This window comes from Calonectris borealis, chromosome 4 (genome assembly GCF_964195595.1).
Source record: "Calonectris borealis chromosome 4, bCalBor7.hap1.2, whole genome shotgun sequence".
In the NCBI taxonomy this organism is placed as follows: domain Eukaryota; kingdom Metazoa; phylum Chordata; class Aves; order Procellariiformes; family Procellariidae; genus Calonectris; species Calonectris borealis.
This window is the reverse complement of record NC_134315.1, coordinates 84,496,649-84,521,948: the sequence shown is the minus strand read 5'-3', so window position 1 is coordinate 84,521,948 and position 25,300 is coordinate 84,496,649. Positions and strand designations below refer to the sequence as shown.

The window sequence follows — 25,300 nt, the reverse complement described above, 5'->3', positions numbered from 1 at the left end:
ATTCTTCCACGTGCAGTATCTTTCTCTCTAGAAATCCACAGAAATTGTGAAGTCGTCTGTTGACTGACTGGCACTAATAGCTATTATTAAAAATAATTAACTGCAGGTAATATTAAAAATAAGTTTTCACGACGGTTTTCAACAACAGAGATCTCTGCTGATTTTTATGGACGGCAAAATTCTTGTTTCGCTTTTGCACACGGAAACAAAATGCCTATTTGCTGACTCGGAAGTTTCCATGGCAGTCTGTATAATTTCTAAAGTATCCGTTTCCTGTGGGGTCGCTCATATTATCCTGTTACAAACAAGAATAAATGCAACGCTTGGACGAGTCTGCAATATCAAGCCAGGGCCATGTGTAATCTTCCTGGGATTTTCCTATGTTATGTGATAACAATATTAAGAACTGCAATCATTTCCAGAATGGGAAGCAATGCATAAACAAAAGCAAGTAAAGCATGGATAATGCATTTGTCACCTGATACATAACCAGGATGTTTGTATGAGTTACTATTCAGCACAGACAGAGAAGTGGAGGCCAGGAATCCAGTGTTTGTATTCTCTATTCTTCTAAGGAAGAGTTAACAGTATTTTTCAGGGACTTTCCAGTACTTCTTTCAATTACTTCCTCTATGGTTTGCAGCATTTACACATTAGAGAGAAAGATACTTTTGGTATTACATGAACAATAACACTGAAACTCGAGGGAATGAATTACAGTTCGTGATTGAAAAGGCTCTGGATACAAGAGCAGAACTACAGCAACCAGCCATGGGAGGGGGAGTTGGAGGATAAGGAAATGACACGAGGTTGCTGCTTGCTTGGTTGGTTGGTTGTTGCTACTGTCCTCTTGCCCCCAAACTGAAATTGTTGGTGAAAGAAGGCGGTGGAAGTGGTTTGGAAGGAGGATCAAGTGAGGGACCAAGAAAATAGCTGAGGTCGGAAAGGACGTGTAAACACCTCTGCCACATTCAGTTGTGAGGAGGGCAGTAGAGAAATGAACGGAGAGTGATGAATACACATGGCGGCTGTAACACGGAGTGGCCTTCTGACAGGGTTGTGGAAATACAATTCAGATGCTAAATGAAGTGGCCAAGGGGCGCAGCAGCTTACGTTGTATTGGGAAAAGGAGAAGATGGACAAAGACGTGTAGTTAGCTGCAGTGAAGTCTCAGGGTCCTTCTTTTCATTGTGGTGCAAATGTCCTGACTTACTCACCGCCTGGTCAGCTTTCTGGTGTGTTACACAGACATGCGCGCGCGCACACGCGCGCGCACACAAAGGTGCTTACTAAATAGTCTACGTGTTTTCAAAGGGTGCAGTTTTCTCCTGTGGCTTCTGCGTGGCCTGATAACTGGAGGGCCACGGGGCACATGGTTTAGAGTTCAAGAGGCTGAACGCCTCAAGCTGATGCCGAAATAATATGGGTTGAGGAGAGGACTGACATCAGTGTTACTGTGAAGGGTCTTCAAGAAGAAGCAAGCCAAAGACAGTTCTTTTATTTTATGATCGCAAAGTTACCTGGCAAAAATCCTTCTGCTGTTTTAAGACTATCTAGATCATAGATAAAAGTGAAATAAAAGTGTGCTTGCCTCAAATAAATAGGTATACTCTAGTTTAAAGCAATAGGCTTTAAACCTAATGCCCTCTCTCTCTTACTCTCAGCTCCCTTCCTGAAGATGCCCAACATGTTGCTGGCTTTCATGCGGCCGCTGTTGCACTTTGAGCTGATGATTTCAGAGGCTTGTTAAGCATGGATGTTTTACGCTACTGTCTTACGCGCTCTACTGGGACTCCTAGGGGAAGACGCGTTACACCCGTGAGAGCTGTGCTCTCCCACAGCCCCCGTGGGTCAGGAGATGGGGTGGTAACAATATGAAGCATCCCAATTCATCTGCCAGAATCCTTTCTTGCCGCTCCTATGCGGTATGAGTGCTTCTCTCCCAAAGGGGCCGAGTGTCAGTGCCTGCGCGTGATGGGGAGGCATAGCCGGGCCTTTTAAAAGAGGCAGGCATTGTGTTACTCAGCACTCTCCATTTCAGGGGTCTGAAGAGGAAGTGGATGGCAAATGCTTGATAATTGGGTACCCAAAGTAAAGCTCACAAATTCCCATTTTGATAGTCAGAGAGTGGCCTTTTGATATAGTAAAGATTTTCAACTCTGGGGCTGATCTGGACACTGGCAGTGTTCAGGCATCTGAGGGTAAAATTCGCTCGTCTGCAAGGTACTTAAATAAGGAGCCTTGCCCTACAGCCCACAGTCCCTAAGAACTGGGAATAGCCTGAAGAGAGGAGAGAGAGCATTTTGCCCTACCCTAAGAGTTTGTTATTGCGTTCAGTAATGTCAGATTAGCATAACGGGGTGAGTTATGGTACCATGTACTAAAAATTTTCATTTCCGTTCCAGAAATCAGGCTGAGGTGGCAAAAATGAAGCAGACTGTTTCCAAATAAAGCAAATGAAAACGTAAAACAACAAACCGATAACAAACAGGTTTTTTGTAGAAGACATTTAATGATACCTTGTTAGGAATAATTACACTCTCAGAAGCAAATTCCATGTAAGTAAGATGCAGTTCTTTCCATTAGCTGATTGAGTAGCTAATTAGACATACAATCAAGTCCTTGTACAGAGCACTGAGATTGTGAATATTTCTTAAGAAATTAGTAGTAGGAATAGAAAAGCCAGTAGAAATGAAATAAATTATCATCGTTTTCTATCTTGCATAGAAACTACTCAATAAATACATTTATAAATACCACGGAAATTACAATAAATAAATACCAAACCTACTGTCTTACAGAGTCTGTAGACTAGTTTTTTCAAGTCAGAAATCACAATTCACAGTCTAGCCACAGGCTGACTGTGGTTCAGGAAACTGTTGTTGACACAACATACTACTGCACTCCAGGGGAGCAGGAGGAATTATCAGTTTGCTGGTGTATTAGCAAAATAGTAAGGCTTAGTGTAAATAAGCTGTGCTGTAAGTGCATTGCACTTAACTAGTTGTGTTTGACTGAAGTGGCTGCCAAGGGTTCTTCGTTTCCTTTAGCAAACCACTTTTCCTATTCAGCGTCCTCAGTGTCAATGAACAGCGTGTCCCACAGACAACGCTGACCATGTTGAAAGGCTTTCTTAAACAGATGCAGTTAAATAAATAAATAAATAGAATCATCCATAATTAACATAACAACACTGATGCAGGAGGTAGAAGGTGGTACACTGCCTGAATGATGCTTTTGTCGAACGTTTCTCTCAATGGAGGAGCAGGAGCAGTTCCCAGTTTTTTTCTGCCCTGGCGTTTCTTAGAGTGGCGAGTCGGAATTGAGTTGAGCCCTGTTAAGAGGTGAGGGAAGAAGACAATTTAAAAGGAGGTTCAAGAATGGTTATCATTGCTTAGCACTGCAGGAACAGTTAAGGATGAGTGGTCTGTTTCCAATTGTATGTGCTATCTTGAGGCGTAGAGAGAACAAAATTGATGTTTTGAAAGCGATTACTGAAATCCCAGTGTGTGCATATCTGGTGCACAGCTAGGAAGGTTCTGCAGCGTGAGTTTCTGCATTTACTCGCATCAAGAAGCTCATTAATTCAGAAATACGAATTATTAGCATATGCTACTGTAAGTAAAGGGAAGATGAATTTTTTAAAGCCTCGTTTTTCAAAGGGAGCCAAACACTTCTGTGTTCCTCTCCCTCCAGACCAAGTTGCCGGTACTCAAAGGTTTAGTAGTGACGTATCGGCTTGAACGAGGACCCTGCAGCAGAGTCAGAAAGGCTAAGACTAATTCCATAATTAAGCAGCAAGTTTCCTTGTTCTTTAAATCTGATTAAGAGAAGATGGAAAGTATCGCGAAGAAATCCTACCAATTGGCTTTTTTGGGAGGTTTACCACTCAGCTGCCCAAATTGAGAGGGAATGGAACTTACTTGGCCAAAATTGCCTTTATGATCAGCTGTACCCAGGGAGCAGTGGGCTCCAAGCACACCTCTCTGCCGTCCTTCAGAGTAGCTCTGCAAAACAGGGAATAAAGAAAAGTCAGGAAACGACTACATGGATTTGTTTAACTCGCAGAACGTAATATTGCATTTTTAGATTAGTTAGTATAAATTCATCCCAACTGATGAATTAGGTTAGACTTGACCATTTTGTTGTATGTGTTCCACAACTGAGGAGACTAAAACAGTCCAGAAGTTGTGTGAGTCTGTGTGCCGGCTCTCAAAGCAGTCACGCATTCCCAAAAATCTTTCTCAGTATATCTGGCTACTTGGTTTGAATTTGTTTATATTAGTAAAGCCTTCTTACACAACGATTGAAACCTCCAGTGGTGAAAAGGCGTTTCAGCAGTATAAGGTTTTCAACATTTTAGTCCCTCCTCCATGCTATTCAAGACCGGATTAGTTTCATCGTTTCCCTAAATCTGCTTGTGGGAACTTAATTTTTCTGAGACTGACGCAGACTGTTTTAACGGGAGTTTTGCCTGCCTCATAAATGCAGGACTTTAAACTACATTCTTACCTCGTCACAAAGAACTGACCAGTCCTTGAAATTCATGTTCTACCACCAGAAATATTTAATACGTCCCATGACAGATAAATAATGATCAGTTCAGGAATACGAAAGGTCATAGAGACAATGAAAAACACGGTGTATTACTTAAAACCGTCCCTCTCGAAGGAATAACCAAATCTGACTACATCGTGTCAGCCTGCTAACTGTCGTACTTGTCACGAAGCGTAAAAGCCCCTGCAGCGGCGGCAGCAGCAGCGTGTGGGTGAAGAAGAGGGAGGCTCTTGCGGAGCTACTTACATGACTTCGACGTTCTTGCAGTGGGGGCCGCTCTGTGTCAGCTTCACATCTTGAATGGATTTAGGAGGGATGAACTTCGAATGAGTGGCTATGCACTGGCACCGGAGCTCGGTTCCCATCCTTGCCAGGGTCCTACCTGTGAGCAAAAAGGGAAGATCGTGGTTGGAGAGGCGGTCTTACCATCACTGTATCGGACATAAAGCACGACTGCTCTGTTTTAACAACGTGCTCAATTAAAATACTGCATTTGTGCAAGCTGCCTAAATCCTCACGGTGTAAAGATCAGTTGCTTATTTGTTTCAGAGGATCTGATGGCCAAGTTGATTTAAAACTAAATTAACACATCTTTTTGAAATAAACCCACATATTTCGTGGTCACTTGTACTGACCACACTGTACGGTTAGTTGCATCGTATTAATATCTGGATCGACAAAGTGGCAACTATACAGAAGACAGAGCCGTAGATTTTTTCATTAATTGGAGGCTTGTCCATGCTTCTATGTTCATGTTGTTTGTTCTCCGTTCCCAGCTGTATATTACTTGCCTGAGGCAGTATCATCATTAAGTAACAAATATGAGATCATAAACTGTTCTTTGTGTGGGAAGGGAGACAAACATTCAAACACTTAAGATCCTGTCTCTACCTGCATGCATCTCAAGCGAAACATAGAAACAAAGCAAATTTGAGTTGCATCCTTAAAATTTTCCCAGGAGATGTCAGTAACCCTTCCGTACAAGGGCCACATCTAGGTTTCTGACTGAAGAGAAGTTGCTGAAAATCTCTCGAAAGAAACTGATTTGCTGAAACAAATATAAAGCTACCTCTCTGCAAGGACAAGCATCTCGGTAGATACCTAGACAATATTACGGCCATGGGGATCTTGGGAGGGATTTACTTACCTTGAGACGTAGCCGCTGAAATCAGGAAAAGAGCCAGGACAGCGACGAGTTTGCCGTTCATGATTAAACAGGAGTTTTTTGCGGGAACGTTTAGCTCTGGTCCTGTGGAGCAGTGACCTCTCTTGTCCCGGAGGATTGCTGATGCCTGGTCTGGGCGATCCGTCTGTCTTATATACCGTTTTGTGCCCAGCGTCTGTGCTCTGCTAGCATGTAGATTGCGTTAGAGGAATTTCCCAGATGCAGTAAAAATGAGTCACATGACTGTTGTGAAACGCCTTCCTAGATGACGAGGAATTATTCTGCTGAGAATGACATAATGTATTAATTTATTAAAATGTAAATAATAGCCATGCATTCCAATTTCTTTTGTAGACTTTTGTAAATTTTGTGCTTTTTCTAATGCATACCCTTATTTAGTAACACGACTTTATGGTAGTTTAGCTACATTTTTGTTATAACTTTATGTTATTTTCTTCAGGGTAATAGCTGTTCTTTGTAGGGATGCCAGGTCTAGACTTGAGGTATTTAATTTCTTATCTCCGTTTATGGTGATAGCTTCTACTTACCTGATTTTAAGCCACTGGAGTGGAAATCGGGCAGCGCTGAAATCACTGAAAAGCTTTTACTGGGGTCAGGATTTTACCTCAGCATGATTTTGATGTTAATGATTTTAATTTTTTGTTCCTTTCTTTTTTTTCTGTTCAAGTGGCATCTTACAGAGTAAATTCATCTCTAATACTGTCTGTTCAGTAAAGGAATTGAGGCTGCAGTATCCAAAGCTTTTTTACCTGTGGGAATCAGATATTAAATTCTGAACGGCTTTGAAAATGATGCCTGCATTTTTCATGTCACACATGTTAATGAATAATAAACAGAGGAAGCTTTTGTATGCGAACTAAATAGCATGACCTGCTGAATGCAGCTGCTTTTGATTTCTTTGCAAGTCTATATATTTTTACTAAGTCTTTTCTGTAATCTTTTTTCAGTGACCGTAACCCTACGTCTTAGCAACGGGAAATAACATTAAGTATTACGGCACTGCTATAGACATTTCTGTTAAAGCACTTTGTTGCATGAATGCTGAGCGTTTATTTGCTGTGGGTGGTAGAGATACCACCTTGCGAGGGAGACAATTTCAGGGGAAGACTTGGGCTCAAATGCTGATCTGTTGCTTAAGTGAAGATTTGTTTTTTTAACCCATCTGGAGCGCCTGTGATTAGAAGAAGCCATTCTGTTTCGGTGCCGTAAAAACGTTGTCCTTTTGACCACGATGACCTTTGCTGCTTGTCATCTCCAACCTCAAAGCTTCATGTTTCTGTGATCCGTGGATTTATAGAGGTACTTCTCCCCAACTCTGAGGAGATAGTATAAACGCAGTTATCTTTAGCATGTAAAGCATTATAATTTATTTCTAGTAATAATCTAATAGTTTGCCCATAATTTATTATGGTTTACTGTGTACCATTTGTCATTAACTTACTTGATAAAAGGAACTTTGTGATGAAAGTTCATGTTTCCCATCACTATGTCAGCTGGCCTGAGAAAAAGATATCACCAAGTTTCTCTCTCCTACCTTTTACTGATAGGACTAAGGAGATACCAGAGACGACAAAAGATACCAATTCTGACTCCTAGCGGTGCTTCTCCTTAGCTGTATGTCTTAGAGAGCTTTACTGAAGAACACATTTAGTTCTCCGAAGGCGTGAAAAAGGAGAGGGTTTTACCAGGTACTGAAGGTTATGTTTTATCGTTTATGTTGTATTACGTTGCATACGTCACGTTAAATTAACAGGGTGGTTTCACTGGCGTCAGATTGTAGATGTCGGAGCTTTAACTACGTTGGATGTTGGAACGAGGTTTTGCTGATTCTTTTCTTTTCGGTTCCCTCTCTTTCTCTCTGTCTCTCTACATATTTACGCACACACAGAGGGTAATTAAAAGTTGATTAGGGATCCCACTTATCTTAGTTCCTATTTGCAGCTTTATTATCTAATGTTGGTGTGCACTGAAATGTCATTAATGTCCGAGGCAAAAAAAGAAAATTCCCCCTCAAATTCCCAAGTGAAAACCAATGACTGCTTGTCCCGCTTACCACTAGACTCAGCTATTTCCTGAGTGTGGCAGTAACAGATCTGCAGAAATCCCCAGGTCAAAAGTGAAGCCAAGAGCCTGCTCCACCTATATGATTAACCCTGCCCCTGTCTAAAAGAGCAGGATGTTTGTAATGAAATTAAAATCCGCTATGTTTTCTGAGAGCTAAAGCATCTTCTCTGCCTCCGCTTTTTCTCTGACGTGACACGGTTTCATCGGTACTATGTGAAGGGGGTGTAACAGAGACGATAGTGGCAGAAAAAGGTTGAGACACGAGATCAAGCCCGAAGGCCAGGCACTGCGAACCTGTGTTCCTGGGAGTGCCGTGTTTCGCCCAAGTTCTCCCTACATCCCTTCAACACTTTGCCCAGGATCTCGTCCCAGCCCCTGCCTATGGGAACTCCAAATCCATTATCTGATTTTGGCAGCGTGTGTTTTCCTGCCAGCCATCAGAGATGACTTGTGCAAATGGAATTGCTGCTCCTTTTGAAGGATAACATCACTGAGTGAGCTGATACCGCCGCAAGCACAGACCTTCCATGCTTAGCCCTGTTAAAAGCATGCTTGTAACGAACAAAACAACAGTTACGCAGTAGTCCGATTACTGAAAGACTGCTGAAAGGGGAAGTAAATACCTCCCTTGCCTGTGCTTTAAGGCAGGGTATGGGATGTGTTCTCAGTGCTGCAGGGTGGAAGCTAGTGGTTTTAATTTTTCATGACTCATTGTCTTGTCTAATGAACACAAAAGTCAAAAGGGAAACTTTTGTGATCTTGACTGGGATCGTTCAGGGTCTTTGCATGTAACAAAGGACACCCAAACACAAGGGACACAGTGAGGGGGATTCATGTGTACTCTGGTGACCAAGACCATCGTGAGGGATGTGGGAGAGCTGGGCTCCAGTCCCTTACTGTTTTGAGCCGCCCCGCTTCCAGAGGAATGCTTCAGCTTCTGGGCTGATAAAGTTACTCTCTCTAAGAAAATTAAGAATCCGTCTTGCTTTAGACAAATTCAAACCTCTCACTTGAGAAGTTGCACACACAGGACTCCAAAGGCCCAAGAGATAAAGCTTTCGCTGGAACGAGGGTTCAGCCTGCGCAAGGTGAACTCTGTCAACTCCTGTCGCCTGTGCGTCCTCTCTACCAGCCTGCTCTTGTTCCCCAGGAAAAAAATCCCGCTCTGTCTTCTGAAGCCAAGGGGCTTGGCATTTGCCTGCCATTCCGCTTGACACGCGGAGGCCGGAAGGGGCAAATACAGGGGCTGGGAAATAATCGCTTCCGCCTGTCAGAAACCGGGCACAATGTTGTGCAAACACTTGTGGAAGTTTACAGTGAGGCAGAGCGTAGGGAGCAGATACGTGAAAAGCAGAATGTCTCCTGAACATCTGGTTTTTGACTTGCTGTGTGAGGAAGTGATAGCAAAGAATGGAGAAAAGCTTAGGTCAGTTTGTGATCTTTTTCAAACTTAAGTGTCTAAATATAGATGGTTATGTACCCTTAGTCAGATCACGGCAAGTGCTGGACTTTCCTGAATCCCTCTGCAATCACAAAATAGCAGTACAGCTTTTGAGTTTATTTGCCTTTTAATTTATGTATTTATAAATATAACAGTATAAGTATATATTTATGTGACTGCATATTTATTCATGATATACGTTTCAGCTCTGCTGGAAAACAATTCTGATTGTAGCTTTCAGTTAAAAAATTGTTGTGAGTTCAACGAAATGTTTCATTTGATCCATTTCAATATGAAAAGTCATTGGCGATATTAATAGAAGGTATCTAGTAAGACTAGAAAATGATACGTTAATATTCATTATAATACTAAAATAAACCATTAGCAAATATTAACAAATATTCATATTAAAAATAAATTCAATCTACCTGGTATTGACAGAGGAGATACTAAGTCCAACTAGAGAATTGTTAGGGACCAGCAGCTGGGGTTTTACCTGCTCTATGAAGGCTGTGTTTATTGCTCTAGTTGCATTTCCCTTCCGTGAGTTTGGCAGGAAGCATTTTCTGACTGTGGAAGTAAGATATGGAACTGGCGAGAGGAAACACATGGTAAGTTTTAAGAAGTTCGTGCTGGGAACTTTTGATTAAATTAGAAGTGGTCAGTAGACATAATATACGTCATGCTTTCATCTCTGACTCTTAAAATGTCGGTTGCTGTCATCTTACTGTCTGCTTAGACTACACCCAATGCAGCTTGGCAGATGTTAGCCTGAACACTTCCTGGGCAATGCAGTCGCGGCAGGGCATGCATAGAGATGGAGAGTTTCTCTGTAGCGCTCAGGTGAACGCAGGTAGATAGCCTGCCTATGAAAGAAGTGCAAAAATGTAAACATCTGAATCTTGAATAAAAAAATACCGTTTAGTAGTGTACAGGAGATCTGTTTTGCATAAAAGCTGTTACATATAAACTTGCTGATCCATTGGATCTCAAGCCGCTCGATAGATCAAATCTCACTGTTTACCAAAACTTGGGGGGGCAGCAGTGGGAAGGAACAATCGGTGTATTTAGTCAGCTTACGAATTCAGATTTGAATCCAGAGTTGCTCTGGTTGGGGGTTCCAGCGGGGGTCAGTCCCTGTCAAGAACGAAACTGCCCTGAGAGTTTCCTACATGTCTAGTCTGTGGCTATCCCCCCAAACCCCACTCTCCCACCCTGGGGCTCAGAAGATCAAACTCCACAGGGCAGCCATGGTATTTTTGCCTGCAGTCCTCCATTGCTCTGACCGCGTATCTCTGGTCTGGTGATCGCTGCTAGAATCTGCACTTCAGCGCTTTCTATCCTCGGAAAGTAGATTTATATTGCCAGGCATAAATGACGTGTAGCAAATCATTAAGAGGAAACATGTTTAACACCCTTTTTGACGGTAGAAAGAAATTAACTATAAATGCAATGGGAATTAACACATTAAACCGATGTTTAGTCTTACAAGCAGGCTCCTGGACCCTTGAGCAGTAACAATTAACATAATAAATATGTAAGCTGCAAAATCCTTTTGCAAAGCAAAAAATATGGTCTATTATAGTATCGGGTAGAACTAACGTGAGGGAAAAAAGTTGCAAAATATTGCCTTTTATATTAAAATAAATAATGTGTTCTTTTCTTCAGAAATATGACTTGTAAACTTCTTTTTGTATATATTTGTCTCTGCCTGCATCTTCCTATCTGTAAGTGGAAACTACAGCACAATAAATGCCACTTCAGAAATAGCACAGGTGATTTACTATCTCTAATTTTAGCTGCTTCCTTCTGAAAGCCCTTAACTCATAGTCATTAGAATAGGCTAGCAGTGACTTGGATCTGTTGATGAGACTAGCGAAGCACCTCACAGGAGGTGTTTTAGGTGTCAGTCCGTGCTTATTTGCTTGCAGCTGTGCTGCAGGTACACCCAGTCAAATACCGTTTAGCTAAAGTCACTTACAAACAGTCTTCATTTCCTTCAGTCGCATTTTAATCAGCATTCCCCATTCCAGTGAGTGGCATGTCTCATAGATCATTTTAAAGATAGGCCGCCAAAAAAATTACTTTCTGGGTACTCATAGAAAATGAAGTAATCTTTGGTCTTTGTAGAACACATTGCTACAGCTGTCAGGAGCGGCTTGCTGGAGGAGCTCTGCCACTTTCTCAAAGATGGTTCTTTCGTGGAGAAATGAATGTGAATTCCCTTCTCTCATGGCCACCCAGAGGTACCTCACTTTTGAAGGAAAGAGACCTGGTTTGCTTCATCACTTCTCGTATGGAGCATTTGTTCACCTTTGTTGCATTACCTTCAACCTTTCCCGACTCTACTCTGTCGTCTTGAAGATGGGAGCCAGGGGCTGCACAGTGCTCTGCGTGTGGGTGAATCTCGCAGTTACACAGTGGCATAACAAATTTTAGTAGTTAGTTCTTATTCGTGCCCTAGTAACTCCTAACATTATGTTTGGATGGGTTGGGTTTCTGGGGTTTTTTTTTGGTTTGGTTCTGAAGTTTTTTTCACTGCTGAGCCCTGATCTGATACTCCTGTCGTACAACTTTGCATGATCTCAAGATCTCTGTCCGATGTGCTGATGATGAGCCTAGAATGCCTCGTTGTTTCTAATGTTTGGTGAGGGTTGTGAAAGGATTTCAGAACGACAGTTTGACTACACCTGTTGGACCTTCCACATCCATCGGCTTGTTGTCACCTTCAACGAACTGTAACGAGTGCGTGAAAGAAGACTTCCTTCAAAGCTACACAGACTCTTCCTTATTATACGTTTATTCTTCAGTTTACAAATTGTATCCTTTCTCTATTTCTACTTTAAGTAAGGCCATTTAAGGGTAACTAATTTCCTCTTGTTTATTCTTGTCCTTACAGCACTAAAACTTGAACTTAAGCTTGAACTCCTTGATCCACCACAGATAGAGTTTTAGAGATAGACACAGCAAAGGAAATAAGGAGACTCGGCAACCGTCTCGGGGAAAAAAAAAAATAATCAAATGTCATAATTTGTAGTAGCGGAAGGGGGGTGTGTTCCTTGACATTCTCGTCAGCACGCGTTTCCTCTCATTTCATATCCTTGAAAAACTCCAAGGTATATTTTTCCTTGACTTTTCTTTGATTGGTGAGTCAGTATTGTCTCTGGCCCTGTAATTAGATGAAGTACAAAGTGAATTCAGAAATTTATTAATGAAACAATTACCATTAATACAAGCCACAGGGAGAGCAACAGGTGCTGACAAGTTGTTAATGACCTATTTTTACTGTATCAACCAATTGACATATGTGCAAAGACAAAAAAAGTCCTATGTTTACACAAGTACTGCTCCAACAGAAAGGACTTCTGTATGCCTGTGTCCAAATTGTGCGAAGTAGGGACCCGATTGTCCCCATTTGCAGCAGTGAAAGCTAATAAGCCGGCTGTACATCTGAATTATACCCAGAAGGAGGAAGTGAGTCTTCTAAAGCTTGATTTTTGGAAATGTCAAACACGCACCCAGATTGTGCTGTTTCTCAGCGGATGTTTAGGTGCATCATACCCGTGGCCTTTTGGGTGGCTTAACCCACAGGGAAGGTATCAAAGCTAGGAAACAATTTTAATCCTCAGGCATTTAGAAATATAGATTTAGAGAGAACCGTTGGAAAGAATTACCAACGCCTGAAGAGGGTGAACATCTTCATGCCGAGAAATTAAAATACGCCTTCTAAAAATAGCTTTCAGCTGAAGATGTTTTACTAAAGAGAACAACTTACCTGGCCAAAATAGCCTTTACAGTGAGCCGGACCCAGGGAGCAGTGGGTTCCAAACAGACTTGTCTGCCACCTTTCAGCGTAGCTCTGCCAAGAAAGAAACAAAGAAGGCTGGGTGGATCCCTCCCACTCTCCTGATGCTTTGAATTTTATCTTGGCTATTTTTCAATTAAGTGACCGGAGGACATGGTGCAAACTTTTGTTTATTAAACTTGTTTGATACTTTCCAGCTAGCATTTCTGAGAGAACTAGGGAAAAATGATTTTCCTATACTTTTTCTATACTTGGGCATTTAAGTTTTTGTTGTTTTTTTTTTTTTTTAAATGAATGATGTCAGTATAGGTGCTTACGATGCAATCTTTTTAATGAGCCTGATGAATGTTTTATTTGGTTTCTGTTCTCTATCTGGTCATAGTTTAGCAGATTTTTCAGGAACTTAATTATCTTGGAAACTTCTTTTTTTTAAAATCAAACCTGGCTGAAATAACCAATTACCAGTGAGGTGGAGCTGTATGACATGCAACGCTGCACAGAAGGTATGATCGTACAAGTATTATTTGCTTTCGCTATGAAACCATAGTGAAGGCAGAAAAACCTGAAAGCTCCCTTCTGTTTACATGAATGCATTGATCCAATTAATGTGAATAGTTCCTGATGTGATTTTAAATGAAGCTCACCGTATCTTTTACTTTGTACTCACACAGGTTTTACAATTTAAATTCCACACTCCTCGCACAGGAAAATGCTCAATATGCAATTCTGACATAGGGAGTAACTCGCGGCGTTTCCAGCTATGCCACATGCAGACCAAGTTAGCGGAAATTGTTTGAGTTCATGTCAATGCGATCAAGATTGCATCTTTGATTGATTCTTCATTGTCTAAATTATTCATCGTATCCTGAATGTGTTATGGGCATCTAATTCTCTCCTCTGATTGTTGGTCATAATTAAGATATTAGCACAGAGAGACTTTTAAAATACTGTAAGTGGCTTGTAACATTGGCAGGAAATTAGCTCATTCCTTTGGATAGAAGGCCTAATACCTTATACTTAGTGTCTATGAGGCTTTGCAAGGGATATGTAATTCCACCCAAAGTAAATAAGTAACTAGGGTGTGAAATGCCAAGTGCCTTCATCCGATTGAAAGCAAGATGCTATTTTGCAAAAGTGCTCACATGATTTCCACATTTTTGCAGCGAGGTCCTCTTTGGCTTAATCTCACGTTCTGAATAGCCTTGGGAGGGATAAACTTGGAATGAGTGCTTATGCACAGGCACTGGAAGCCTTTTTCCTCTGTCTTTGCCAGGGCCTTACCTGTAGAACAAAAATAAGTTATGTCTAGGTAAATGAACAATCTCATTGTTTGCTCCTGTGAAGCAAAGCGTATGCTGAAGACTTTGAGATAAAATTAACTGCATCTGCCCAACAGCAGCAGTTACATTTTCAGAGCTGTTGGTGTGCCGATGCATTTAAAGTTAAACTTGTATCTGTAAGTGAAAATACTTAGATGTTTTCATAGTGCATTTGTGCCTGGCCAGACGCTACATCTAAATGGCATCACTTGAACAAAGTAGGTTAACGTCATTAACTATGTCCATATATTGTTTACTAGTTTCTGCCATGATCATCTGCTCTTATTCTTTATTCTCTTCTGCAAATTGCATAATTCTTGCTTTGAGGAAACACTATCATCGACCTGCCTACCAAGAATAAAAGTACAAGTAGGAGTAAGTTGTCATTTGGAAAAGAGATGTTTAGAAAAATGTTTAGAAAAAACGTTTAGAAACGTTTAGAAAAAAGGTCCTGTCTTAATTCAAGCATTTCTTAAAATCTAGGGTTACGCAAATATTATGGCATAGGAATAAACTGATTTCCTGACAGAAGCATATTTTAGCCCCGAGAAACGGCCACAGCATCCTAAGAGATGCAAATACAAATGATAATTTTATTTCTGAATGACGATTTATTGAAGATGCACATCTCTTGCAAAACGTCAACATGAACATAGCATAAGCCCACTTGTATTTGCATCTGTATGTTTATTCATCGGTTATGTGAGTTTCAAGAAATCATTTTCTTACCTTCTGACCCTGCCATTAAGACCAGATAGAGAACCAAAGCAGCAGCAACAGATTTGCCATCCATTGCTGTGCAGAAGTTTTCTTCTTGACAGACGTCCTGCTATGGTTCTGTTTCGCACCAGGTTTTATATTGGAAGGGTGCACTCCCAGCAGCCTAAGTGTTGAACAAGTGTGTTCTGTACGCACAGGTTTCCTAATACGTGAGAGTGTTGCGTAAGAAATCCAGATCTCTGCACAGTCCGTTCAGTGGCACTTCAGAATTCCCTAACTTACTTCTGCTGCTGTATTTTTTTAATTATTTCTTTAAATTGTGATTTTTATGCATCGCTTTCTGTTTGCGCTTCTTCATGGGATATTAGTTTTAAGCAACAATGCTGAGCTTGCACTTGGAAATCAATAGAGCATTGCCAGGCAACCCCCCAACCCAAAATAAAGAGACTTTTTTCCCCCCTCTCTGAACGTAGAATTTGTGTTCAGCTCTTTGCATTGAGTTTAAACGCCTCGTGCAAAAACTTTTACCCAACATAATTACGGGAACTTTTCATCCCAGTCTTACGGACTGTATTTTGGTATGACTCCAATGAAGTTTTTTAGCCAGTGTCTTATGAAGGCAAGACATAACTAGTTTCTATTGTTCTCTGAAAGGATTTTGTCATTATCAGTTTGGCTAAAGAGATTTAGATGCTTAATTCTGTACTGAAAAGCTTCTCTAGTCATGGAAGAGGAATAGATGAGCTTAAAATGACTGAGGCGTTGTCACCTAAGTCACTTAAGCTCTTCTGAAAATTCCATTTGTTCAGAATATGAGAAGAGAAAGTATCTGACAATAAGAGTTGTAATAACACCTGATTAAAATAAGCACTTAGGAAGTTACTTGTTTTTCTTTCTAACCTCATGCATCTAGAATAATCATAGGTGTTTAAAACAGAAGATAAACACATGTCGTAAGTGAAATCTCTTGAGTGTTCCTCAGGAATCCGTTTCTAGAGTGTGTATGGTTTAGTCATTAGGATATTGGATGTTCTTGGTTTTGTGAGGTGAAAAAAAAGTGGTCTCAAGGAAAGAAACCAGACCAAATTGTGATCTGATAAAATATGTAGTCCATGTGAATTTCCGTACGTTACTAAAGTTAAGAAAGCAATTGGGTTTTGAAAAGAAGGAGCCTGGCGAATGAGAGCCTTAGTATTGTACGTAGGGGAGATGGCCGTTTATCCTGGACGTACATAGTGTCTGGCTTTTGCTCGCTGGGGAGCAGGACAACGCTTTGGATACGTTAGCTAAGATTGTTAACTAGTTCATAACTGGTTTAATGGTTAAGTATCTCAACGTAAAAATATTTTGCCAGGAGAATCAGTCATTTCAGGGAGTCCGAGTTCAGCTTTCGAGAGACAGTATTAGCAAAGCACAAGCAACACGGAAGAACAGCCCACGTTTGACCAAGGTAGTCATCAAGTCAGAAGAGCTGCAGTACTTCTCCTAGCAGCCTCTGAGAGCGCTGAAACACGGTTTTGGAAGCGTGAGGGTTGTCGTTGTGTTCCTACGAAAGGTATCTTGTGAGTGCACACAGAAAAGAAATGAAATATTTTATCATTTCTAGCCAGCCTCTGAACGATGTCTCAGTGATGAGTGATAACCTGTGGAGAAAGAGGGGATACGGTTCAGCCGCTGTGCAGATGTTCTTCCTGGGATCCTGGGAGCGCAGCCATTGCTAACGTTTTGGATAGAAGAATTTATGAGAAGAGCCCTTCCTTGGCCGTGATTCAGCTCCCAGTAACTTGACTGGGATCTGGCTGGTGACAAAGGTTACACGCTTACTATAAGTATCTATATAGCACTAAAACTGGTGCCAAGTCCTTTAGGGTACGCACATACTTTCATGGGCGTGCGTATAAAGTGGTTCTTCCCCGCCTCTCCCCATTCTTGGCTGGTATTTCTAGCGTGCTTACCTCCAAATTAGATTTCGGAAAGAAGCCGGCTTGTAAAAATCACTGGGGAAACAGGAAGGCTTAGTGTTGTAAGACAAGTCTGAACAAAACCTGTCCCCTTGAGAATCTTTGTCTCCTTTACGTTCTGAGGATGAGGTCTAGCAGGCTGTGTGATGCAGTGCTGTGGGACTGGGGCAGAGATGGGAATAGGGAGCAAAGTGTGGTTGGGATAGTTGCCATTTTGCACAAGAGCTTGCTCAAACAGTACCAGAAACTCCCTTTTTATCTTGCACCATGAGCAAACATGAGCTGTTTGTGCAGAATACGGAGTGGCTCCTTGTTGGAAAAGTCCGAAGAAAAACAAATATCAAAACGTTTGCCCAACTTCTCCATTTTCTCAAGTGTTTACTGCTCGTATTCCAGCCATTCCTCTGTAAATCGCTGTGTCACAGGCAGGTGCGTGGCTATACAATCAGAGCTCTGTTTCTTAGGATTTCTCCTGATGTAGTCTTCCCTCCTCACTGGAATTAGGGAGGATGCTCAGTGACTTCCTTAATGTTTATCAGGTTTCCCTGCTTATTTAAGTCAATGAAAAACCTTGTTCAGTGCCAGATTCTCAGCTGACGTGCTGTCTGAGCACCACCACTGCTATGGCCTTGGAATTTCTGTGACTAACCATTATTTGTTCATGACTTTCTATCTGTGAATTTTATCACCCAGACTTCTGAAAACACTGAGTCTGGCAACAAAAGAGGAAGAAAGTAGATCATTTTTATAATTCCTCCTATTGCAAACCATCTGCACTCACGGGAGGCGAGAATTTGCTGTTGTAATTAGCTGCGCCCCCCCCGCCCCCAACTCAGCCACCACTTGCCCTTCTGAGAACCCATTATGTGATACAAAATGAAAGAAAATGCATCCTCTTTTTCAGTTCTGTATTTCAATAAGGAAATTAATAACACACAATACTGAAGTGAAAACATTTCAACAAGGATTTATTAGGTATATAAACAAATATTTTCTATAAATAAATAAATAAATAATCAAACAAACATTGAAGACCAACTACATTCTTATGCAAAAGGAAATAAATATGCAAAAGGAAATAAATAAAAATAAATATATAAATAAATAAAGTGCTTTTTTCTAACCAAAAGATGGCATTAAAATATATGTTTATACCTTCACAACACTAATTCACAATAAATAGTGTCTTGAAAACGATGGCACAAAACCCGATGTCTCAGAATTTTAGCTTCCTGATTTTGCAAGCTCCCCTTTTCCGGTCAGTAGCCCACTCTGAGTGGCAGTGACCTAGGTACAGCTGATGCTACCTATCTGTGGTTTCCTGGAGAGAAGGAGTCGCTGGTCTTTTCCTAAACCGTTAGCAAAAAGGGAAGGCGTTATTTAGTGAAAGCGCTGCTGAGAGCGCACTGCACTGATCCAGCTGTGTTTAGCCAAAATGACTCCAGAATCGTCTCCATCTCCTTTCACAAGCTGTTTTTTCTGCCAGCTTTTTGTGGTGTCGGTGGTTTCTCTCCTACGTAATGAGACCTCTTTAAAAGACTTAAAGTACTGTTGTCGACTATCTATAAAAACAGGGAATCCATATTCTCTAGATGCTGTTAGAAGGGTGAATGTAGGAGGCAGGAGGAGGTGAGCTGCCCGAAGCTGGATGAGCGCCTCTCCCATTTTTGCCTTCCTGGAAGAGTTCGGACATTTTTCTTCTTCACCTTAGTACTCTGTCTCAGGTTTGGCGTTTGCCCTAGAAAGGAAGAAAATGGAAAAGGAGACCGTTAGAACTTGTCCATGAAACAGGTATCGCTCGCTGGAATCAGATGAAATCCACCACTACGGGTTTGTGCTTCTGTGTCCAAGCCCCTTAAAAGCTGTTACTGAACCTAAAAGACACTGGTACATTGTGAATTTTTCACAAGTACTCAGTAACTGTGGGCTTCCGTAGTTTGATGCTTCACTTGACACCTTTTGGGCCTGATTTTTCCCCTACTCATCTAAATGCCGTTAGTTTTGAGAAACCGATTGTTGCTTTCTACCATTGCAAGCGAAAGAAAACCGGTCGGTTAATGCCTGGATTTCCTGAGCACGTGAGCTGCAGGTTTTCAGTATGCTTGTGCCTTACGAGAGATGTAGCTAACGTACACGTGGGGCGTGTGGCGCGGTAAGGGATTGAACCTAATGCTATAATTAAAGCTCAAAGCAATCACAGTGTTTGTCCCAGTTAGTGAACACAAACGCTAGTAACTGCCTGCGGAGACAGAATTTTTGAATACTTTACGCTGTACGTGTTTGCTCGCTCATTTCAAATGCAGTTTTTTGATAAGCCATGCTCACTGAGAACAAATGACTCACTTGTCCAGAATTGCTTTGATGATCAGCTTCACCCAGGGAGCAGTGGGCTCCAGGCACACTTCTCTACCGTCTGTCAGGGTAGCTCTGCAACAGAGAAGAAAGGAAGGGAAAAGGTCTACTTAGTGAATTCCAAGGCAATTTCCCTTTTCTCTCAGAACATCATTCTAGGCGTACACTTACATCTTCTCCTTTACTTTAAGCTGTATCAGTTGAGGCTGTAGCCTAACATAAATTTTTTTTTTTAAAAACGGTTTCATATCTTCTCATATCTGTTTGTTTGAGTGCATTAAATCATTTGCAGGACTCTCACGCTTTTCAAAATTGCTTCTTTTTTTCCCCCGCCTTGCTTTGTATTTGTGATGGCGTTTAACTGAAGGGCTAAATCTTTCCATCTTGATTCAGAAACTGTACTGCCCAGTCCGTAGGAATTTTGTTACAGTAAGAGTTCTGTAATTGTGACCGGATTATATGATCTGTATGCCTATGGTAGTTTTTTCATTGACTTAACTATAAGTGTGATACTATTTTTGACCTAGCTGTTAAAATTCATGTTTTGATCACTTGAGTTTAATTCTCTGCTCACATGCTGGTGGAATTCAGAGTTTTGGAAAGTTATTTGCTGTCTGTCGACTGCGGGTTTCGGTTGAAATATTGCGTGGGGTGTTTAAAAAGTAGAGACTGGCAAAAACAGCACGCAACTTACAACACGTAGCGTATCGTTTGTAAGAGCAACGAGCGTTGCTGTTCTGCATTCTGAGTAGCCGCGCCTGCTGGCTTGTTACATCTTTCAAAGAACACTTACATCATCCTCAATGTAAAATCTATTTCCTTCTTGTTAAGTAATCGGGAGGATTTTGCAAAAGCACTTACATGACTTCAACGTTCTTGCAGTGAGGTCCACTGGGGGTGAGGTTCACATTATGAATGAACTTGGGATGGATGAATTTGGAATGGGTGCCTACACACTGGCACCGGAGTTCAATCGCTGAGCGTGGCAGGGCATTACCTGTAAAACAAGCAGAAAACAAAAAGGTGGACTGTTTCACTGTTTCCACGGGAAGCACCATGTGTTCTTTTTGCTTACGGTATTAGAAGAGTTATGTGCTGCACTCGTAAGGCAGCATAGTCGCTCCCCCATCAGCATTTACACTAGCGATTAGTTAGGAGAGCTTTAGGAGGGGTTTCTTTACCTTCTATTCCAACCGCCGAGATCAGGAGAAGAGTCAGGACAGCAGCCACAGCCTTGCCCGTCATGATGCAAGAGCGTTTCTTCCGTGTGTCGCCTGGGCCTGGTTCTGTGGTGAGGTGAGCTCCCGCAGCCCCAGGGGTGGCAGGTGCCTGTGCCCTGGGACCTGCCCTGTTTATATACTGCCTCGGCTCCCCCCTGCACTCCAGCGTCACGGGTGGGTCATACCCGCGGAAACTCCGAACCCGTAAGATGCTACTGTGAAATGAGTCACAGGTGAGTGGGGAAGCCCCTTTCCCTAGATGACCACGAAATTGCTTTTCATTAACATAAAGCACTTGATAAAGTAAAGAAATATAAAAACACAGAATATGTACAAAATTGCCCTGTATTTAGCTTTGTGGAACCTACAGGGTTTTTGTAATAGTCTACTTCCGTGATTATTTTCTTCTGTACCTTAGCACTTTTGCCGTTGTTGTTATGTTACTCTTTGTGAATTTCCACTTCTGGCGGAAGGCATTTGATCTGTGATTTTCCCTCTGTGTGTCTTTGGGCTTTGATTTTTTTTCATTTTAAGACACGACAGAAGTAGGAGCTAATGCTTTGTAGGAAGGATAGTTACTAGAACTGGATTTTAATGAGCTCCCCTTGTCCTTACATGCAACTACATTTCAAAAGGTCTTTACATGCTGAGATAACTTCTGCAGAAATACTTACAGTACTTTTTGATACATTAAAACCTAACATCACTGAAATAAGCAACAGAATCCAGACTGACTTTGTCGTACTATTGAGAACAGACGGGATATATTATTATGATATGATGAATTGCTTTGCCTAATCAGGTGGATTTTTTCTGAGGATGACTCCTTCTTCTGAAGCCAAAACTTCTTAACTGTTTGCTGCTTTGAATTTGGGCAGAGTAAAGTTCTAAAAGTTGCTGCAGGATTCTGCTTCTGAAATAAATTGAGGCACTTTTGCAAATTTAAATTTGACCCTGTAAAGAGAAGATTTCTTCCGATTATGGTAAAATTAAAGGAAAAGTGAAGATGGGATCATGAAGGAGGTTTATTCAGATAAAGTCAGAGATGTACAACCGTTTTTATTAACAACAGAAAATAATACTAAAACACACGTGGGCTTTTTTGGGTTAAACATTAAGGAATCCCGTTATTGTTCTTCTGCCCGGTAATGGAGACGGTCAAAGGAACAAAGCGTAGGACCAGATATGAATGAATATAGGCTTATTGTTCTCTGACTGATCATGAAGGACACAGAGATTTATGTACGCCAGACTGAAATTCACTTAATATTACCGTATACATCAGTGTCTGTAGTTTTACACAATTAAGTTTATAAATAGTCTGAGAGGATGTGTTCTGAATAGTAGCCTAATAAGAAGTGTAGATATGGAATTAAGCACCTGTTTTTCCTGTAAATTTTGAGCTTGCGGTGAACATAGCTGGATTAGCTAATGTGAGCACGCAAGCACTTAATTACAGCCCTTCTGTGTCCAACCAGAGGTCTGCCTAGTGAGTATCCGCTCTTCAATCATGGCCATCAGGGGATGTCTAGGAATGTGTAGGAAAAGATCAAGTGTGTTTGAGACTTATCCCTAGTAGTCTCCCACTCTGAGCCTGGTTTCATTTGATGCCTCCTGATTCTTTTACGGGAAAACAAGAGTTAGATATTGATCCTTATCCCTGATTTCTGTCTCCTTCGTAATTCTGTAGACCTTTATCACATCTCCAGGTGATCTCTTTTTACAAAATGTTGTCCTGTTGCCTGATAGCAGCATAGACTGGGTCGTTCATTCCCATCTCTTTTATTTCCTCCTAACACACTAATTCCATGCACAGCAAACTGTTTACAGAAATGCAAATGAGAGTATCAATGGAAGTGTCTTCTGGCCTGCATACAAGGAGAAAATGGACGGATAAATTGCACTGCCTGAGGAGCGTAGACCTCTTTTCCAAATAAACCCAAGAAACTGTTCTTTGTCTTTAATTTCATTAATGATTTTCATTAGCTCAAAGATGAAATTATTGCTTCTGCACTGTATATGCAATGAAGGTGTTATTCTTTGTCTTCTTTGCGTAAAACCTACCGCCTGTTGTGTTTTAAGGAAGCGTTGTTTCTGCTTTCTTGATCCAGATAAGATGTGGCTCTTGTACTTTACTCTCAAATATAAAGAAAGGGCTTAGGTGTCTTACGTCTATCGTATATGACATAATGATTACAGTATAACAAAGCTCGATATGGAGCAATGGGAACAACTGAGTAGAGTTCTGGAGCCCGTGTTTTGACTTGTAATTGAAGAGGTAGTGAGCGGAAGACTTGGCCTGCAAGAAACCCGCAGTCAACAAAGCTAAAATTCCTTTTGTGGTTACAGAGAGAAGTCAGAAAAGGTGAACCATAAATGAAAAGATCACATGTTTTACTGTAAACTCTTGTGATTTGGGCGAAAGAGAGGAGCTGCTGTTTCAATTTCTTTACAAGGACCTAGTTTCGGAGGCGTGAGGCAGGTGAATTAAAAGCTGCTGAATTTCTAATGCGTACGGTCTCTGACTGAAGAGAGTAATTTCTAAGCCTTAAATATGAGCATCATAAACAATATCTGGTAGCTTCCAGCTGTCACTTTTTTTATCATAAGGATCATAAATGTAATTATTGAGAAGCTTCAATTTTCTGGCATAGGAGTGCCTTAACACCTACCAAATGATAAGATTTCTGAGAAATTACGGGCTTATCAGCAACGTATGACACACAGGAATGCAGACTATCCTGCGTCCAACTTGGACGTGTGGTACAGAAGTCCCCTGTCCAAATCACGCAGCAAACTGGTACGCGCTGGATTAGTTCGAATCAATCTGTAGGTGCTACCTCAGGCATAAAATTTGCTAATTCCGCTAATAAAGGCCTCTGCATCAGTTATGCTATGGTATAGCAAAAGGCAAGAGAGGGCTTGAGGTACCCGAGTGAAAAAATTGGAGTTTCTCAGATCATTTTCTGTGTGCTTCTCCCCAACTCGCCCTGACCTGTGAGTGACCTGGACCTTCACATTTCCTTATGCTCCCGTGAGCAGTGGGGGGTTTATTTCCCCTGGGGAGCCCCTTGCACTGCTCTGTCCTCATCTCCCTCCATGATTGCTCAACGGTATCTTTGGAAATCCTGCCTCATGCCTGGAATTTTATATCCAAACATAGAAATAGCTGAGCAGCTGAGTCAGTGAATGTGACAACTCCTGTCGGGGTGTTTTTTTAAAGAATATTAGATTCAGCAGGAAAGGGTAGTCCTGCTTGGGCTTTAGATTTCCTTCAGGCAAACTCTTCCTCTTATTTTCTTTTACTTCTGTGACCCTCTATGCAAAATCTATGCATACTTTTGGTCTGCAAAGGGAAAATGTCTCAGCTTCTTTGCGTCTTTGTCTGGTAGTCTGGGTCTTTAGCGTCATCTGTATTTTGGCGGTGAGACAGTCTCTACTGTGAACCTTACCTGAGGACTTGACTGACTTGAGAGGGCCAAACAGCAAACTTACTTACAGTTACAAATACCATAAATATATGTCTTTTCCCCCTAACTACTTCTTAATTAGATAGCAACAAAAACCCCAAGATTTTTAAGTTTGCCAACTGTCACACTGAATGACTTTTATATGAAAGATATGGAATAAACGGCTGTAACCAGAAATGCAACCAGGAGCTGCATGGTTAGTACCTATCTTCCTGATCAGCTTCAGCAGTGTCTGGGTCAGCCCTCTACAAAAATACTTGTTCTCTTTAGGCAATTCTGAAAGCCTAACTCATTTTGATGAGCCCTTCTTCTCAGGAAAGCCTCACTGGGATTCATGTGGTTGTCTCTGCCCCTCTTCCTGAAGCTGTTCATGCTTGATATTTACCACTATTATGGAGTGAAGTCTATTTTCTGAATCAGTCCTCTGCTGGGCAGGTGTTACAAAGGTCACTGTGCAAGTGCTTTAACAAAGGAGTATTAATTAGTCATAAGGTTGCACAAAGTCTTCTGAGAACAAGGATGAGAGCCAGAGCTCTGCTGTAGCACAGTGCTACTTCCTCACAGCGCGGGAGATGATGATCCCTACTCCTGTATTTTCCGTGCGGCCCGTGATTCTTGCTGCAGAGAAGTACGGTTGCAACACCTATGCTGGTGAATATTTTTTTCCACCGACACTGCTGATGAAATCTCTGGTTTCGAGGCAGGAGAAGCACCTTTGAGTTCTGCGTGGAGAGGACCTGGATCTCCCTGCAGCACAAGCAAGCGCTCCAGCAATTATGTAACACATCTAAAACCACCGCTATCACTTCTTTCTCTGTCTTCTGATTTTTCTGTTAGCCAGCTTAATTTGCCTTTGTTCGTCTTGCTAGCTGTTCTGGATCCTAGCGCTATGCATTTAATTCTCCACCCTTGCAGCTGGACTTCTGAAATTCGTTAATGGCAACGTTGAGCATTGGTTCAGCGAAGTCCCTGAACCTCAGGCAGAACGTTTATGGTTGACTCAGAACTTTATTCACAGTTTTCAGCAGTTTGAAGGAAGCCAAAATTGCAGTCCTTCCTTTCTGTGCCCTTTGGCCGATTCACAATACAATCAAAGGCCATTTACTGATCAGGTTTGATGGAAAATATCTGCCTTGGTATATTCCTGGGGTTTCCCCATGTATGTAGTAACTGCATAGGAAATGAAGTCATCTCCAGAAAGGGAA

At 41.5% G+C, this 25,300-nt stretch overlaps 2 protein-coding genes, 1 long non-coding RNA gene and 1 pseudogene across 4 annotated transcripts in view; 1 reads left to right on the top strand and 3 right to left on the bottom strand.

Annotated features, from left to right (window-relative positions):
• Window positions 1–25,300, top strand: part of LOC142082325 (uncharacterized) — a 63,480-nt gene that overhangs the window by 22,206 nt on the left and 15,974 nt on the right. The window lies entirely within an intron of this gene.
• On the bottom strand, window positions 2,530–5,839 carry LOC142082324 (interleukin-8). Its single transcript, XM_075150428.1, has 4 exons — window positions 5,705–5,839; window positions 4,804–4,939; window positions 3,924–4,007; window positions 2,530–3,334 (listed from the first exon to the last, which is right to left on the bottom strand). The coding sequence occupies exons 1-4, from the start codon at window positions 5,763–5,765 to the stop codon at window positions 3,304–3,306; spliced, it is 312 nt and encodes a 103-aa protein (XP_075006529.1). The 5' UTR covers window positions 5,766–5,839; the 3' UTR covers window positions 2,530–3,303.
• LOC142081547 (interleukin-8-like) lies at window positions 12,273–15,165 on the bottom strand (annotated as a pseudogene).
• Window positions 19,377–20,772, bottom strand: LOC142082536 (interleukin-8-like). Its single transcript, XM_075150650.1, has 3 exons — window positions 20,587–20,772; window positions 20,267–20,402; window positions 19,377–19,480 (listed from the first exon to the last, which is right to left on the bottom strand). The coding sequence occupies exons 1-3, from the start codon at window positions 20,648–20,650 to the stop codon at window positions 19,393–19,395; spliced, it is 288 nt and encodes a 95-aa protein (XP_075006751.1). The 5' UTR covers window positions 20,651–20,772; the 3' UTR covers window positions 19,377–19,392.